At 31.5% G+C, this 20,062-nt stretch overlaps 1 protein-coding gene across 1 annotated transcript in view; it reads right to left on the bottom strand.

Moving 5' to 3' along the window:
- Positions 1–20,062, bottom strand: part of amon (prohormone processing protease amontillado) — a 454,317-nt gene that overhangs the window by 212,678 nt on the left and 221,577 nt on the right. Inside the window, exon 2 of the mRNA XM_085818272.1 lies at positions 10,713–10,817. Coding sequence (XP_085674398.1) covers positions 10,713–10,817 — 105 coding nt within the window. The remainder of the gene's footprint in view (positions 1–10,712; positions 10,818–20,062) is intronic.

Below are 20,062 nucleotides of genomic sequence, written 5' to 3'. Positions count from 1 at the left end.
GATTCGGATTACCAGGAAAATAATAAGCGATAATGATACTCAATTCACGAGTGCTGTCATGCGATAACTATCCTACATCTTGAACACTGATCTGTCTTACTCCTGTCTATTACCCGCACCCGCAATCTAACTCAGTTGAAAGAAAAAACAGAGAACTAAAATCTCTTTTAGCTGTACTTGTGGGTAATGGCTATCAAGTAGGAAAGTATAAACTGCCATTAATAAGATTTGCTTTAAACACAGCCAGATACGACTGAACTGGGCAAGCTGCTACTTTTCTTCACTTAGTACGAGAATTACGAACTTTAGATGATGTAAAATGTGAAATAAAAGATGTAATTGAGAATGATAATTTCATTCCAGAAATTACTCCATTTTTGAAATGTTTTATGAAACAGGTACTAGGAAGGATCCAGTTGCACCAACATACATATAAGTGGTATGCTGATAACGAAACGACATCTAAAATTTACTCCTGGAGATAGCCTGGGTTAATCCCCACCATGTCAGCAAAGGCTATCTAAAGAAAACTAGTAAATTCATGCCTAAGCGAGATGGTCCCTACAGGATCTCCAACGACTTTTGGATATTCTGATCCCAACAAACCAGACAAAACTCTCGGGAAATATCGTTGTTTCAGCCTTGAAATCATATCAAGAGCGAAATAAATTTCAGACTTCGGGTCGTGTAACTTCAGTGACTACTTAAAAAAAAGGACGCTTAAAACGGGTAATACCCACCTAACATGTATCCATTTTAAAAGATGTTCCTCAATCTAAACCTAGTACTCATCTAACTCGAGCCCGTCCACCTGTAGGGTTTTTCTTAATTTGCATAACAAATTTATTTTAAGTTTACCTGTTCTCAACTTCTCAAACTTCCCCTCACATTCTCTCGCCAGGATGTAAATTTTAAAGTTAAGTGAAGTGCTATTTAAACGTGTGATTATTTCAGTTTATTCAGACCGTCTTTCGCTAGCCTAGCGTACGTTTCGCTGTTATTTGGCGGTCACTCGAGTACGCCCTTTGGCCTTATCAGTTTAGTATCACGCCGGTTAGATCTCTGTGAGCCCAATCTCTTAGGAGTAATTTTGAAGTGCGTTCTTGCATTACCTTTGGAATTAGGCGGCGTTTGTGTTCATAAAAGAAAAGTTACAAATGTTTATTTTTGGGCATGGAGATATATGCGTTTATGAAAATGTTTTGCAACATGAGTGCTGTGTAACATGGTTTTTTATGCCTCCGTATCATGTTCTTTTAACAAAACATAAAAAAAAGAACAAAGATGGAACTAAAATTAAAATGCTTCATCTTAACAATGTAGTATTGTAACTGATTTTTCTGAGGATAGGTTTCTAAAAATATACTCTAAGAGAAAGATTTAAATGGAAAGCTATTGCAAATATATTGTGTGAAACGTGTTATGCTGTATTAAATGAAGTATTAAAATAGTAGAGTGAATATAAAAAACTGAAGTATTAGTGAATCTTAAACATTTGTAATATAGAAAAAGTTTCCGAAAAGGCTAGGATTTAATCACTAAAACGCTAATTATGTTTCAATATCCGGTGATAAACAGTTACGAAATACGAAAGCATGGTTACTTTTATTTTGAGTTTTAAAAAAAAAATTTAAGTTTACATTCTAAAGTATTAGTCTTCAGTTTTTCATTCAATTATTCTGTTACCTTCCTGAATGAAGATAATGACTAATCTTTATTTCTTAATAAGAATGCACTTTTATAATTGAGGTTAAAGATCATTAATTGATGTTTAAAAAAGGATAAGTCAATTTTTTATGAGTTAGCAGTGGATTATAACTATTTGTGGGTATGAAGGAAATATTTCAAGACTTAAATGGATATATATGTAACTTTTGTGTTTGTGATTAAATTAAAATTTTTATGGTGTATGTTTTAGATGTAATTTACTTTGACTGTTTTCTTCAATGTTGTTCAAAAAAATACAAGAGGTTCAGTCGGTCTTTGTCTCATAGATTTCAGTCAAAGTTTTGCATAATTATAGGAGACTTTAAAGCAAATGTGTGAAGAACAATTGTTTTGCATATTTCGATTCTACGACTCAAATTACGCCAAACTGCCAAATTTTGTAAAACTCGCACAAGTAGTTTTTAAAAAATTTTAGTTCCTCAATACTAATTGAATTTGGTATTATATTTATTAATATCTCATTTTTATTAAACTGATTGATTCTTTCTTTCACATTTCGAAATTTAGGTTCATTTCAAATACCATTCGTTCATTTTTTATGATTTAGTTTTAAAATTTGTATTTTAAAATAACTTTTATAAATGTTTCGAAAAATACTTTGAATTCTAATCTATAAACGTTTTTACCATCATCTGAAAGTAAATGTATACAATGTGTACGATAATTTTTATAACACGGATAAACAGATACGACGTTATTTCAGGCAGGAAAGCATAAGCATAACTACAAAAAATTACAGTTTTTTATTCAAAATTTCCTAAGATATACATAAATTTATATATCGGTGCATTTTGAAATTTGGCGTATTTGTTGAAAGCGATAATACCATCAAATGTGGTTTAGGCACTTTTTTAAAATTATTTGAAAGTAGAAACGCTGTGTCTTTTTCCCGCTCATGCACAATGTAAAAAGATAGAAACGCTGTGGCTTTTTTTTCCGCTATTGCGCAATGGAAGCTAAAGGAAAATACGCTGCTATATATTAAGAAGTTCGCCAAGTGAATTATTCTTGGCGCAAAGTGAAAAAAATGCGCAAATTTAAATTTTTGAATTTCTCCACAAATTTCAGACCACATTTTGCAAAATTTAATATTTAGGAATAATTTGAATCGTAGAATTGAAATATGGAAAAGCATTGGTATGTTATTTCAGAAAAAGTCCCATTTTGTATCAAAATACCTATGCTAGAAGAATGCTATATATAAATGTAATATATATTCTTAGTTACGCTTTCGGGACATGGAAAACGCAGTTTGAATTTCGTCAATGGGGGCCCAGTAGAACGAAAGATATAGAACTTTCTCTTTTTTTTTTTTTCGCAGTGTACACTTCTTAAACATAAACGACAGTCTCAAAGTTAAAAATGAAGATGATACTATTATTGTTTAAATTTCTTTCCTTTCGAGAAATCGCCTTAGTCTGGATGTTACTGCATGGTGCTGCGAACAGGAAGTCCTCATTTCAGATCCAATTGTTACTAGCGTTTATTTATCAATGTTGTTAATTCTTTCAATGCTGTTTTATTTGAAAACAAAAGCATTCATAAGAGGTGCTTATAAAGGAATAACGCCAAATATAATAAATTTAATAAAAAATATCAAATGTAATAAAGAAAATAATCATACAAAAAAAAAATCTGAAATTTTTCAGATTTTAAATTACGTCCAAAGGGGCGTTTTTTTAACGTTTTGAGTGTTACCTTTATTTATTAAATATCATGTTCTTTGCACTTAAACCATAAAATTCAGTTCAAGAGCAATATCGCAAAATAATGTTAAATTAAGCATATCTTTAGAATTTCCGATATACACAGTCTCGCGAGCTGGAGATAAAAGTATTTTTTTTCTATATAACGTTGCCATTTCTCGCTTTTAAAGCATTGAGTTTGTAAATCAAAAATTCGTTAAAGTTTTACAAAATATAAAATCTATAATAAAACAAATTCCAAATTTGGGATTTCAGATGCCCATATTCGCAGTAGGATTTCGTCATTCAAAATTCGATGGCTCTATGTACCATTGTTTTATCACAATGCGAGAAATAGACAATCATTTATGCAGATTTTTCATTATTTAATTTCTTCAAATATAATGCAGGACTCTAACATTTTGTGGCAACAGTTTGAAAAGTGAACCGACGTTTATGAGTACGACGCAAAATGCCAAAACGAAAGCAATAGTCCTTCGGGACTGAAATCCCTTTGGACTAAAAATTATGCAAATTCATTTATTTTACCTTTCAATAAATAGTTAATTTCTAGTAAAACCAACTACCTCGGCCATTCAACTGAACTGAAGATTAGTCTCCAGAATTAGTAAATCTTTTATGTGCAATTTGCACATTTTTTAGACTGTTTTGATTACAAAGATACCACATGATACCGTCAACGCCTTTTACTTTTTTCTTTAAAATATTTATCATTTTTAATTTATAATAAATCAAAAAAGAAGCAAAACTTTTTAAAGATATTTTTAACGTGCAATATACTTGATTTCCCCGCTCACTTTTGATCGCGTCATATCGCTCTTTGTTTACTTTTTATCTTTAAAATGTTGACCATTTTAGACAGTAAACGGAAACTAAATAGTGTTAGCTTATAATATCGTTTATTATTTCAGACTTCGGTATTTGAGAGTGTGCTACGATTTTGCGGCATGAAGTACTTAAAATACATGGCAGGCCAAAAGTTCTCTCTAGAGGTTTAATGGAAGATTAAGAAGGATAGGTCCCTTGAATTCAACTCGATGAGGGAATCTCTTTCAAAACTCGATCAGAAAACATAACGAAGTTGCTTCTTTCTTCCAAAGGCCTATGCGAACTATAGACAGAGTTCTGCGTTCTTCGCTGGGACAAAATTCCTGCACATGTTCTGATATTACTGCCAGACAAATAAGATAAGTCACAACAATGTTTAAATCAATGAAATTCAGTCGGTAGTTTTTCTCTTCTTCCTTAAAAGCATGTAATTTTGTATACTGAGCAAAGATGAGAATGCAGTCTAAAAAGCTGCACGAAAAAAAAAGTGTCTTCATGCCGATAATTAGTTTCACGGGTCTAGGTTTTTTTGCCACTTGCGCTTTATACACAATTCTGCTGAAGAACTAATTTCCATGAGATGATGTAATAGATAGTTATACATGTGGGAAAACAAAGCAAATGATTGAAAATAACTCTATGAGAGAAGCTTGCTTCATTTTGATCAAACACTGAAAAGATAAATTTGGTATATTCGAAAAATTTGCAAAATAATGCGTTCTAGATGTTAGCGAAGTAAACGAATGAACGTTTATTTATGCAAACACCTGAAAGGGGCACCAAAATTTTAATGGAAGTGATGATCAGGCAGGAAGACCATAATACATGTGGATTGCCGGTGTGCTTGCCAAAATGAGGAATTAGAAAAGACCGATTTGCAACATTTTTCAGTGAATGTTAAATGCAACTATGTAGAAACAAATTCAACTTATATGGCGAATGTAGAGCAAGAGAAAATATTTGATTCTATAAAGCAGCCGATGCCGTTACCTTAGAAACCATTGTTTCAAACTGGAGATTTTCAGTTAATTAAATAATACTCAACGAAAGTATAGGATACTACGTATAAGGAAAATGTTTACTATAGATTTTAGAAACTTTGGACATAAGGTTTTGCACTTTGCTGGATAATTTATAAGGATGGATAACAACATCACCTATAGCAAACACAAAATGAAAGGAAGCAAAATATGGAAAATTAGAATGAGTGCAGGATACAGTAAGAAGAAGAGTGGATATGCAAATTTACATTTCCTCGCTTGTTCATCACGTGAAAGCGTTGATAAAAGATTTAAGGGATTTGACGTATGTGGCCAGTTATTGTACTAAGTAAACGTTTCATGGGGAAGATTTAATTGACGATCTCGAAAGTTTTCATATTTCTTCTCTACATCACTATGATTTTACTATTTTCCGTATCATTAAAAAGACAGAAGAAGGGCGAAAAATAAAAGACGCTGCCAGGAAGTTAACATCTCCCACAGCTATGATGATCCACGGTTGTGGAATGCATTTAAAACAAAAGTTTACCAATATCACGGGAGAGGTCATGCTACAAGTATAAGGAGGATACAAGTACATTGCTTATTTGCAAAAGGAAACTAGTCACCACAGCTCTGCAGGTGACGAATGAATTTCTTGTTGCTACCGTACAGCGGATCTTCCGAAAAACTATAGGCAGGCGTTTGGAAGAAGGGAACTTTAAGTCTGCAGAGCCATTGTGTATGTCCCGTTCTCCAGATCGTACCATATCGCCCACTTGATATAATGTCGAGAGCAGCGCAACTGGACTGAACAGAACTGAGCTTACATATTCAGATGTGAGTAATTTTAATCTGGCACCTGATTATATACGCTAACTGATATGGCGTGAGAGTGATACTACTTATCGTCCAAAAACAGCGAGAATCAACGCCTCGTACGGACAAGCACGTTCTCTAGATCTAAACACCATTAAAAGTATTTGGGATGCTCTAGGAAATAAGGAAGGCAATTTGCGGATCGAAAATATCCTCCTACAAATACGAACATCCTTATCCGTGCATTAGCAGAGGCGTGTGATCAATTGCCTCAACAGCATGTGCATAATATTGTGTAAAGCATGACACGACGAATGAAAAGTTGCATCACACTCCACGGTAGACATATCCCGTACTAGCATCTTTCTTAAAGGTGCTTGCATTTTTGAGTATTTTTTCAAAGGTATGCATTTTTGTGTATCCTCGTACCCAGCATCAAAATAACACTTTTATTCTTTCGTATGTTTTACAACCTTCTGTGCTTTACTAAACAAGGAATGTCCTTTATTCTAATGCCTGAACCGTGGCGCTATAATATTTTATCCTTTTTAACCTCCAACCCCTCTTAATGTTATGTTACATAGCGATTCGAGATCCGTCCTTAGCAGTTGTCCAAGAGTGTATAACAGCAGACACTAAATTATCGGTTATTACTTTAAAATGGCGCAATGAATATTCAAATTCGCAATTCCGATAGTTTTCGTACTAGTCATTAGTATAAGGCTCTAAATTTCAGAATTTGGCCCTTTATCAGTATTGCAGAATGAATGGAACAGTTCGATTGTTTACTGAATATTCAGCCACTTCATCTGTCGTATGGTTAAGATTATTAGAAAGCTGATTAAACCTATCAGTCTTTTAAAAATTTATTGTTAGAGTTTTCTCAGAATCAGTAGACAGTGGAATTTATTCGGAGACTGATATATACGAAAGCTGTAGATAGCATAGGGTAAATACTAAAATAGTAATGCATCATTTTTGTCAGTACATTTTTATATTTTAAGATCGCTGATAGAATACCTCGAAAAGCAGTTTGGCTTCTAAATGGAAACAGAAGGGTTATTTGTTGAAACAACCATTCGTGTTCTTTTTTTTTTTTTTTTTTTTTTGAAGAACTTCACTGATACCGAGGATATGCCATTTAGTTTAATCAATCCCACAGGGAATGGTTATGCGAGTTATCAAGTGTTCTTGCTTACTTACAGATGAATAAAGATTCAGCGAATAACAAGTTATAGTTTCTAAGAGAAATATTTCTAACTATAATAAGGTCCATAATATCTTTTACGTTGGAAAATGTCCTTTAAAAGAAGTAATTAATGACACCACAAGAATTCCTGGGCAATTTTATTTTATCAAATTCCCATACACATAATGTTGTCATAACATACATATACTGTACTCAAACATTATGCAGGTCCAAAAACTCAAACATTATGCAACCAAAAATAGGTAGCCGAATTTGGAGACCTTCGTCTTCAAAAAATAATACTAGATATTTGCCATTAATAAAAAGCCATCAGCTAATAACTTCAAGAATTTATTTGAAATGCTAAATATTTTTACAAAATAACTGAGGCTTTAAATGTAACAAAACCTTTTCAAGCGTAATATCTTATAGGGTCTATTAGAAAATATCTTTCTTGCGCTCTAAAAGAGTAAGGAATGAGAGTTGGCGCTTACAGTATGATTTTGAAACAAAGAGCCAGAATACCGAATGGGTCCCCTGCAAAGAAGAAAGCATGAACACATCCTTCCAAAATTAAAGCCATGCTAATAATTTTCTCTGATTTAAAAGGCATTATTTATGCTGTGGAAGGAGATTTATGACGAATATGATTTACTGTACTGAACTTAAAGGGCTCCTCATTTTAGGCACATGGATATGATTATTAGCACTTAAAAATTAATTAATTATTTGGAGGCCTTTCCATTTGCGACCAACGCTGCTTTATGGGATCTTTAAATCTGAGGGACAAAATAATACCAAATCCTTCTACTTAGAAGTAATGAAAACCTTAACTCAGCATAACAGAAGGGTGAGATTAGAGTGGTGAGAGTCCACATTTAAAAAGAATTCGTGGTAGAGTTCAAGGCTATTGAACCCCTAAAGTTAAAGAATATTTACCTCGTCAACAGATTAATGGCATGGAACGAACATCCTCCATATTATTCCAATTTTCTCCTTTTTCCTCGAGTCAGAAATGTCTTAACATGTCGTCGTTTTGAAAATATGTTGATGTAATTTACGAGCGGGCGACGAGGATCTTAATAGCCATTAGAAAAGATGACTTTCATAAATCTTTCTCAAGAAGCACTCGAAAAAGTTCGTAGTTTAGCAGTTACATTAGTTTGAAGGTGACACCATGAAATAATTTGTAAAAACAATAATAACATGAAATAATTTGTAAGAAATTATTAAGTGTTGCATAAATATATATTTCATATCATTTCTGGAATTTTTCTGCACACTTATTATATTAATAATTGTACTGAAAAATTCTATCTTACTGCTAGGAATGCAGAGAAATAATTTTATTAAACTGCAAAGCAGTAAGCTCGAAACATTTCAAAGATAAAAATAGCAAAATATTTTCCGCAGTAAATAAGTACTGTACTTCCTAATCTGAAAATAACAATTATTTCATTTACTTTAGCTTATAAATTTAATATTTACTTAAATAAAATATATGCATTACCTATATTTGGAAAATAAATACCACAAAGAAACAAAGATAATAAAAGTTTTCAGGGGAGAAAACTATTAAACGTTTCTAGGCGAATAAAAAGGTTTTTGAAGTCGCCATTTACGTATCCTAAATTTAGTAATGATCAACGAGTCCCGATAAGTGTCGGGACAATTGCAATTACATAAATAAAATATTGAAATAGTTTTCCCATTTTAAACGCAGTTTTTAAAGGCAGCTCTAAAAAATTAAAATCTTATATAAAAATATGGTTCATCTATTTTTCAAAATATGCAACTTTTTGAGATTTCAATGCGATGAAAAGAAAAAGAAAGTTCTCTCATGTATTTAATATTTAAAAGGTTTAAATATTTAATTTCGGAAGAACGTGGAAAGGCTTTTAGGAACGGAAGGACCTGGTCTTCCTCTTTTGCAATATTTAATCCTCCGAGAAGAATTTTAAAAACTTTATATATATATATTTTTGTTTTGCTGTTATTTGGAAAACCTTTCATATAAAAATAGATTTTAATCTATCAAACTTTATACTGCAGTTGAAATTTTGATGTCAGATTTTTATAAAGAGCTTCTACAAAATAAAATTCTGTAGCATGTTTTCATCAGGAAGTACGCCATGAATAAGAATAAAAAGGTGGGAATCCTGGTCTTCGCTGTCGCTTTGCTGCCGCTATGGGATAATCTATTAATAAGTTTGGGAAATTTATCACCATTACTGCTTCACTAGTCTCGAGAATAGTAAATGGCTTTGAGGTTCAATTAGCTGAGGTGTAGAGGGCAAAAATCGTATATCCAAAGCAAATGTGTATTTTAGATTTCGCTGTCGATATTTAGATCTGTTTCGTGTCACGATAGTTTATTGGTTACCTAGCCACTCCAGTTTTATTACAATTATTCACCAATGATAATCTGCGTATTTCGTAGTTGTCGGTTGTAGCCTGAAAAATTAAAAAGAAATTTGCTCTGAAAGGAGTTCGAAGTGAAATAATTCACACGACATTTATCAGTTGGAGAGACTTTATATTACGTCCAATGATTTACATTTCTCGTTGTCTGGGCACTTTAAATCCATGGTCATGAACGAGATTCAATCTGCATTATTTACAACATCAATTTGACTCATTTCTTCTAATGATCAAGACCTTTCCTTGAATGTTTGTGTAGATGTTATTTTTATATATTTAAAACTAGTAATTTTAAGATTCCAATGTTATAAAACATTTTATGGTCTAATTTTATTATTTGCATTCTGCGAACTGTTTTATGTTAGTTTCAAGATATTATGAGATGACTGAACTTCAAGGCATGAGTTGTCTACTTTCGTTATCGTGTACTTTAGTTATTATTCCCAGCGTTAGGAGTGACATCAGCATCATGGTTAGCACAATTCCAAAAGGCAAAAAGAAAAAAAAATGGCGAAGAAAAAAGAAGAGGAAAAAATATGCGGCTTTGAACACTCTCAGCTGATGAACGTTTATGCTTACAAGTAATGGCTCAGAAAATGAGAGTAATCAGAAACAATCTGAGACAAATTAGTCAGGATTTAAAAACTTTTTAGTTCTTTCCTTACGATTGAGGAATTAATATATTTATTACCACATAAAAAAGATGATTTGAAACAGATCAATGGGAAATGAAAATAAGAATTAACTGTTGGAGAAGACGCAGGTACGTTGGTTTGGCATTTTAATTTAAAGTCTTATTCAATCCGTTTGAAAATCAAAGTTTACTAGCATGGAATAAGAACTTTATTTTCTTATTTTCTGTATGATTTCTTCAAAACCGAAAGAAATTATTAAGAAAAGAAATGCTGAATTCTAGGAATCTTAATTTGAAATTTAGAATTCAAAAATGACGCAACTTTTGCACTGAAAGTAATGGAAGTTTCACAGACATAAAAATATTTACTTCTGTACGTAAATGTGAAATCAAATTCATTAACTTACCAAAGGATCAGCTTTAAGTTTCCTTGTGTGGGCTAGGCTCCTCTTTTTGCGTGCATGTGGAATGGCCCGATGTACAAATTGAAAATGCTGGTCAGAACCTAAAACCTGAAAGATGGAAAAGTTATAAATATTAATATTCTTATAAACACTGTTAACTATCTTAAGATGAATATGAATTATTTATGAAAACATCTTGCACACCTTTTATTGGTGTTAACTTATTCGTGTTTGCGTTTAATAATTTTTCTTCGAAGATCTGTTTTAGGAGAAATATTTCAGCCAATAAATTAATTTAAATTAATCTTGCGGATGTAAAAATAATAGAAACTTTTAGCATCATATTTACTTTGGCTAAAAAATCCTTAAATTTCTTTATAAGCATAGACCATACTGCATTTCTTTCTCGTTTTTGCCATCAAATGGAAAATATCCAACATTTAGATCAACTTCGGTACCAGCCAGTTATTTTTTATTCAACACTTTTGAACATATTTGTGATATGTGCTTTATCTTTAGCAACACTGCATTTGCTTAAAAATGGTCTGCTTCGTAATAATATTAGCGACAATTTTCTTCTTCAGGTTATCATTATTCATTTGCTTTACAGACGTTTACTAGGCTTCTGTGGCCTTGTTTCCGTGCGAAGGGTCTTTGATTTTCGGAAATAACCAGAAATTAACTAATGGGAGAATATTTAATTAGAGATGGGGAGAGTTAAAAATTTTTGATACTTTTCTACTATCAGGAACAGGATTCATCGAAAAATAATTTGCCAAACTCGTCGAGAGAAATTACATGAAGTGGCCATTTTGTTTTACCAAAGTAATGTTCTGTAAAGTTAACTTTAATAGAATTCTTATCATGGATACGAAAATTTGGAAATTACCTGATGATGAATAAAACATTTTCGAGAAATTCAATTTCAAGAAAGCACCGAACTGAAGATGTACAGATACGACATGCCAAGGGAAAAATAGGATTGCAATTCTGAAAATTACTTTGAAGATAGAGAATTGGTTTTTTAACGGCTATTAGCTTCATTCATGTAAAACCTCATAGATTATATTGTCAGTCTAACTGAAGCATTACAGCCTAAAACAGAAAAAAACAAAATTCCTAAAATTTTTTATATCAGATTGATATCTAAATAATACGTTCAAGAATTTAAATTACATAAATATAATCTTTTACAGTATTCTTTTGAAGTCTTTCACGGGAAAAAAACAAGCGATATTTGTAAGGAAAAAGAATGCAGATATATTTAAATAAATGAGATATTTCACTTACTTAGAACACCCCGATGCCGCTGTGAAACTAAAGTAATGAAAGTTTACAGAAGATATTTCAAATAAAATAAAATTATATAATTAGGCCAAAGGATCAATTTGCCCAGATGGGCTATTAATATCGTTTTGGCATTTGCATCGGTTCACTTTTCAAATTGTTGCCACCAAATATTAGAGCCCCGCATTATATTTAAATAAATTAAATGATGAAGAATCTGCATGAATGTATGTAAGTTCTCGAACTGTGGAAAAACAACGGTACCTAGAGGCATCAAATTTTGAATAACGTAGTCCTCTATCCGAATATGAGCATCTGGAAACCCCCAATTTGTTATCTGTTTCATATTTTATCAAACATTAAAGAATTTTTGATTAACAAACTCAACGATTTCAAAGTGAGCAACGGCAACACTGTACGAAAAAAAAAAAATATTAGCCCCAGTACGCGAGACTGTGTATCGGAAATTCAAGGATATGCTCTTCTAAATATTTTGTGACATTGCTTTTGAATTGAATTTCATGGACTAAGGGCGAAGAACATGAAAGGTAATACACAAAAGGTTAAGAAATGCCCTTTTGGGCGTAATATAAAATCTGAAAGCTTTCAGATTTTTTTTTACTTATATTGATTTTACTTATTTTAGCAATCACGGATGCCAATGGTTTCATCTCAACAAGGTTTAGTGAAATGAATCAATTAGTTTAGGTCCGTAACGTTAAGTTTTCATTTTGGCAGAATTTAAAAGAAATGAACATCCTCTTTTAACCTGTATTAGCTTTCCTAAGTGAAATAGAGAAAAGAAATAGTGCAAAATTTTAGTCAAATGATGTTGTTTATGTTTTCAATGAAATTAAATGAATTTTTGATAGTAAACGTACGCATTATTTCACATTTTCCAAGAAGAAAAATTGTGTTTGTTCAGGAAATTAATAAATACAAAATTTAAGTATTAGATTTATTTTTAATAAATTAAGTTTTAATTCCTTACTTAATTTAAATAATTGTTTAAGAAATGTATGAATGCATTTCAGTTTAACTGCTTTGAAATTAGTTTATAAGACGTTTGTATCGAGGAAAATAAATGCCTATAGATGAGACTAATTAAGTGTAATTAATATTTTGTAACTCGTATTATGTTTGAAACTTTATTTAATAACTAAACAGTAATTCCTAAACAACGTATAAAGCCAAAAACGTGCAAAATTAAGAAACAGGAATATTAAAAGACTTTCTGTCATAATTTAAAATTATCTTCAACATTATGTGAAACACGCACACGCGAAAGTCAGTAAAATTAATTAAAAATTAATCTGAAGTTTTATAGAAAACTCTCCGTATTTCAAGAGAGTAAATCATAAGGCAATTATAAGTAATAATTACTCTTTTAAGTAATCATTACTGGTAAGGAGAGGATTATTTATTTAATGTAAACTATATTAATCTACGATATGTCTTGTGATAGTAATTAGTTATGTAAGACCTGTGTTTTATTATTTAGGTTAATTATCATTAAATTTATATATTCTATTTGATAGATTATTTTTTTTTCCGCGGTCAATCCCATAAAATAGTTTTTATAAAAAAGTAAATATAATGATTTTAAAGTGTCCAGCTAGAGCAATTTCATAAAAACACTTCATATTTCTAATTAGACTTGTCATGATTTAAATGTATTTTTATTTAAATCAGTCTGACTGCGTTTGTTGCTTTTAAGCTGCTTGGCTGGCTGTTCAAAACAGCGAAATTAAATTTGAAAGTTAAATAACTTACGCGTGATATTAATAGCCGGCGCATGGAAGATAATGGTATTGTTATGAATTTTGTACATATGGAAACAATTTTAGTGAAATTATGTGGAACTTTAATATTTGTTTTGTATAATGTAACATGAATATGTAAAAATGCGAAGCTTTGCCGAAAATTTAAGAATACAAAGACAGGCCTATTTAACATCAACATTAACTATCTAACATTTTGCCGAGTGGCAACAGACTGGAGCGGTGAAGATAAAAATGTTCTATTTGCAACAATGTTGCTTCTGCTCGCTTTTAAATCGCTGAGTCCGTTTAGTAAAACTGACGCAAAATATGAAATAAATAAACAAAAATTTTAAATTCAGAATTCGGGCTTCGCGCTGCTGATATTCATCAGATTCTAAATATATTAAAAATTTGGTGATTCTAGGTGCCATCGTTTGTACACAGTGTGAAGAACATACATACATTCACGCAAGTCCTTCATTATTTAATAATAATAGAGATAAGTTGTCTCCGACGATTTTATTTTAAAATTTTGTCATTGTTCTTATAGCAAATTTTATCTTATCATTCATTTTATTCAATTACATTTGTCTATAATAATTTGGTTAATTTTTATTTGGAAGTATTTTGTTAGGGTATTTTGTTGGAAGTTTTGTTACTTTAATATATATATTCTGCTAAATTTAATATTTTAATGATCTGTAATATTAAAGCATGTAATTTTGATAATTAGTAAAGCTATTTAAGATAAGTTAGGTTATTTTTTATTTACCTTAACTATTTATTTAATGTGTCATTCAAAAATACGTTCAAGTTTTCTACCTCGTCTTCCTTCGTCATTTCTACCTTGTATTTGAAGGGAAATTGTAAACTGCAAATTAACAGCACGATGAATCTTAGGAGGAAAAAAGTAAAGAAAAAAAGTGCTTTCAAACCTATGGCAAACACTGTTTTTAATACCTTGATACAATACAGGTTTTAGACAATTTTATACCTTTTCACACAAATGCCATTCAGAAAGGGATAAGCAATCAAAGAAGCTGGTTTTTCAAACATTAGCATTTTTATTTACTCAGTTTAAAACCTTGCACACGCGCTGGATTTACTGTTGCATGTTACAGATTTGTAAAGCTCTCATTAAATTAGGTCAGATAAACAGGACTTGAATGCTTATTGAGAATATTCTACCTCGTACAGAAAAGTAGTCATCTTTAAACAGCTCAAATAGAAAAGGATAGGGATACCAAAATTCTCTTTAGCACGCTAGGAGCATTGTCGATCGTCAAAATCGCGCAAGGTGGAAAGTACCAAAGACTGATTACCTATCAGAAGTTAAATAGTGTAAACACACCTAGATCTTGATACGTTAAATAATGGACGCTCATAGCCACACCGATAAGGCTGTTCAAGGGGGAAAAATAAGCTCTGCCAATTCCAGTAAAATTAAATAAATATAGAACTTCGTAAATGCATTTTTCGAAAATTTTCAAAATATCATAAAGATGGCAAGAAGTGGTCAAATGGTCATAACATGTTAGGAGAATATCTGTTTATATCTCTGGTTCTACATAAGTCAAACATCAATTGACATCAATCAATTATAAATCAAAAAGTTTTAAAAAAAAGTACCTAAAATTCAACGTTAAAGAATTGTATAGTAAATGAACGAAAATTTTCATACAAAATGCGCTTTTTAAAAGTAAATAAATAAAACCGAATAAATAAAGCAATACAAAAATACATAAAAAACACATTATAAGCAAATATATGCAGATATTTACAACAAATAAAAAGTACATACTTATACACTATGCAAATTTTGACTTTCATTACATGAACTACCGAGGGCAAAAATATGTTTATAAGTTTATTAAAGCATTGGTTTTTGTGCCTTTCTTTTACATAAGATATTCATATCCCATCCATTGAGAAACTAGAAATTTCAGCAGCAACTATATTGAAAAGGCTCTCTTTTCTAATCACCATGAATAGAGAGCTCACATAAATACAAAACAGCGACTTTTGATTGCCCTCGGGGAAATGAAGAAAGAAAAAAGATAACGAACACGGACGGAGAGTTCGTTGGTTTCAATATTTCATGAACTTGGAGTAAAATTACCTCAAGGGAATGAATAGACGCCATCTTTAGATGAAGTATTTAACGCATCTAAAGAAAAGTTCTGAAGTAATAAATCATGAAGCAATGAGCTGTATACGAAACCTTCTTCGTCTCGTTAGAATGATTTATGAAGATGCCCAAATTACTTTCTGAAAGATCTGATTTTATAAGTAGCTTCTACCCTTTTTTATGTAGTCGTGTCGAAACACTTGTATGAAGCATGAGATTTCGATCACCCGACAAGCCATAACAATAAAAATATTTTTAAAATATGCTATGCAGCTTTTGGACTGAAAATATTAGCTAACTAAGTCAACTTAATAGAAAATATTTGCTTATTTAAAATATAAGAAACTGTTTTAATTAATAGCAGCCACTTGCCAACAAATAGACTTTTATATTATATTTAAACATAGCCTTAAACTGTTCATACGTTAAGAGAAAAAGGCTAAGTATTTTAAAGACATATGTGTTAGATTTATTTTAAATAAGAAACAGCTACATTTTGTTAAAGTGTTCGCATGTATATCTAAATAATGAGTCATAGTATTTAAAATAAAAAGCCGAATAATTAAGCATTCGCTATTATTATTCACAGTTATTTATACTGTAAAAATTCACTTAGATAGACTATAATATCACTTTGGGTTCCAACCACTTGGCTAGGACAATTACAATTACAATCTCACTAGGTTGTTCCCCGTGCTTTGTGAAGATAATTATAACGATCAGAGAAACAGACACAGAATCAAAAGATTTTTAAATTTATTCTTCCTCACCCGTTGTGATTAATTGAATTAAAATATACTACGAAATATTACAAGCTGGGCCGGGTTTAACTCAAATATTCCTTTTATAAAGAATATAAATTCCACAATTTAAATCTTGCCCATGCAAAATCTACAAGATTGCGTAGACCACGACAGAATTTCGAACACGCTCTTACCCAACAGGATCCAATTTGGGCCTAAGGAAATCCAAGGAAGAACAGTCTTTTATTCTATCGGCAGAGCAGCGGAAAAGCAGGCCAAAACTCCCGTACCTCTATTCATAATACTCTGTAATAAAACAGCTTGCCGCTCGAAATCTAAATTCTGGAATGAGAAAATCTCGAGAAGAAAAGAGGCAGAAAGGCGAGAATTAAATTAAATTAATTTGTAGTTAGTATTACCATAAAAGCTGCGAAGCAATGTATTCAAAATATCTCTGACTATATTTTAGTTATAGACTCTTTTTCTCATTAAATTCCTGTTTAACTAATACTCCATTTGATTAATTTAATCTTTTATTCTACTTACAGTTAAATACTGAAGTATCTGGAAATCAAAATTCGAAAATTCGACTTCTTAGTATGCATTTTAGTTGAAGGTAAAATTCTTCATGTTTAAATTTTCTGAAATTAGGTATATTTAGTGTGTTCTAAAATAATAAGTATCTTCAAAACGAAAGGTTAGTTTAGAGAAATTCCATCAGTCATATTCTTGCTAACTCCATACTTGTTAATATGCATTATTACCAAAAACAACTACAATTTAGAAACTGAAATATCAGTTTATTTCACTACTTTTTTAATTTGCTGTTGTTGACTATGATTATATAAAAATAGAGTAATTTTTCCTTTTGGCGAGATGACATCATTGTAGAAATTGTTTATAGAAATCTTAAACTGCGTATTTTAAAAACAAATACCAGAGGTTGATACCTAGCAACGTTTCAAATCTTTCCTGCATCATAAACGAGGTATCATAAATTTCACTTCTCTAAAGATACGTGATGCAATATTACAACTACCACTAATACATGTTTCGAGAAACTCTGTGTTTCAGGCTACTCAATGATTTCTGATGCTCTAGGATGTGTCTCTTACTGGTTCTGTCTAGGATGTAATTTGAGTGGAACATTGGTTCCATATCTGCATTTAGGATTTAATTACAGAAATGCTGCAATCAAGTGTGGCTTAAGATTCTTTATATTAATCCTCCTATGACAATGCAGATGTCTCGATGTGCAAGTTACCATACGACAACAGAAAGAAAGCCTTGACAAGGCTGCAAATTAGGTTTTTCGACTACTTAGTTTGCTTTAATGAAGAAAGGCAATCAAACTGCCCCATTTATTCAATTCTAACAAACATCTCCAACTGAATCTGCTTAAAATGATATTTGAATGAAACACTGGATTCATGACCGACATTTTTGATGAAGTTGAAGCTCCAAAAGAAATAGTTTACAATTCCTTTGGTAATTCTGTTTGAAATGGTAAAGTCGAGGCTTCAGTGTGCAAGTTCTCATTTGGACATAAGAAAAAAATGACACAGTAATCACAATCTAGGGTTTAGGAAAATTGCTAATTTCGCAGAAACTAGGTGCTATTCCACAGTACTTTTTCTGTGTCAGAAAGAACACAAGGCCAACAAAATAGTGTATTTTTCTGTTTACATGCCGTTCATTGTTTTGAATTGGAGGAATGTTTCCCTTGAGCTGAAGGGATACAAAATTTCATTTTTTCACTCGGAGAAATACCTGAAACACGTCTATCTCTTAATGTATGTACCTGCGTTTCTTTAAAGCTCAAGATCTCGAAAGATAATGCACATAAACTATCGAGAACATGGCATCGTGAGGCCAACAGTCAGTCACTGATCTAAGCCTGACTGTTTGACTGTTTGTGTATGCTAAGTAATGATACCTTCTAAAGGAACAACTTTCTCGATTTAGTCCCTTGACCATATTTAAATACAAAATTTTAAAATGGAAATGTATTTCATTACAAATCCTTTCACTTCTTATAAAACAGCTTTTATAAATTTGAATTAAAATATTGCTAAAAACTTAAATGAAATCATGAGTGAAATGTATGAGAAAATTTAAATTCCTTGCGAAGGTATATCCATAGTTAACTATTAGGTAATGCTATAATGAGATGTAATAACAGATGAGATCTGTCTGGTCTCTATCAGAAACCCGAGTTCTTCATGGCAGCAGATGAAAAGCGGTTCCCACCTGTCTCCAGACAGCCACTTGCTATTTACGAGGACGGCTGAAGTAATCCATTTGTCCAGTATGAATGAACTGCTGATTATATTTAAATACAGCGCATAGTCAGGTAAATGTTTTTTAGAATTTCTAAACGTTGAATAAAATTTTGTTTCGAAATAGGGTTTCTAAAAATGGCTGGGGACTAGCCTAGTCCCTCTAGACCAACGACGTCACTCAAGTGTAGCATATGCGCTAATAAAAGTGTTTGCACCTTAAAACATATTTAATTTGGGCATTTTAAGTGATATTCGATTGATAGTTATGAAATTTTACAGCAGTATTATTATCGATGAAAGTTATCTTTCTAAGTTCGTGTGTCATACACCTAGAACTTATCTTCATTTGAGAAGCAAACATCGAAACAATTAAAAAGGAAAGTGCGGTGATTAATATTTAGTGATGATCATTAAAAAGCATTTAAATTCTTCAAACTCAGTAAATTATGCAGTGAGATAAAGCAGAGGTCATGTAGAGTTTTCTCATTATATATGGGCAATAAATGCCTCCTACGTTTTGCTTATTCATGTTTTATTCACGTTGGGTATCAAAACAATACTATTGTATAAGTTCTAAGAGAATTATTTTTTATCTCATATTTCTGCATAATAAAACGATTTTTAAGTAGCCTACTGTATATAAAATTCCTCCGCAGTTTTCTGAAGGCGATAATTCAGTCTAATTACAAGATATAAAGACAGAGATAATGATGCATTAATGAGCTATAAGCTGTAAGAACGTAATTATCATAGTCAGTCTAATAACGGAAATTGAGGTACAGATAAACTTAGCCTCAAAATGTGAAGTACAATCGGTATTGATTAAGATGCAAATACCGCCGGCTGTGAAGAATTCAAATTCTGGTATTAAATCATAAAAAAATGAAACAAACTATACATACTTTATAAATAGGTTCTATATAATCGAATCGCTAATAAATCGAATTATTTTACAATAAAGTACTGTTTAGGTGCGTTTTAGCTTTTAGATATCATTTAGCGATTTTCTTGGAATACTTTTTTCCCTTTTTGTGATATTGGAATTAAGGGATGGGGGCGTACAATCGATGTCGTCTTAATATCAAAGATACATAATAAGTGACTCGTTTTAAAGGCTAAATAGAAGCTATGAAAATGGTAAAAATTACAA

Source organism: Stegodyphus dumicola, chromosome 6 (assembly GCF_044657685.1).
Source record: "Stegodyphus dumicola isolate Sdum_Otavi_A_Nest chromosome 6, ASM4465768v1".
NCBI lineage: Eukaryota > Metazoa > Arthropoda > Arachnida > Araneae > Eresidae > Stegodyphus > Stegodyphus dumicola.
The sequence above is the reverse complement of the archived record's forward strand: the minus strand, read 5'-3'. Positions and strand labels throughout refer to the sequence as shown.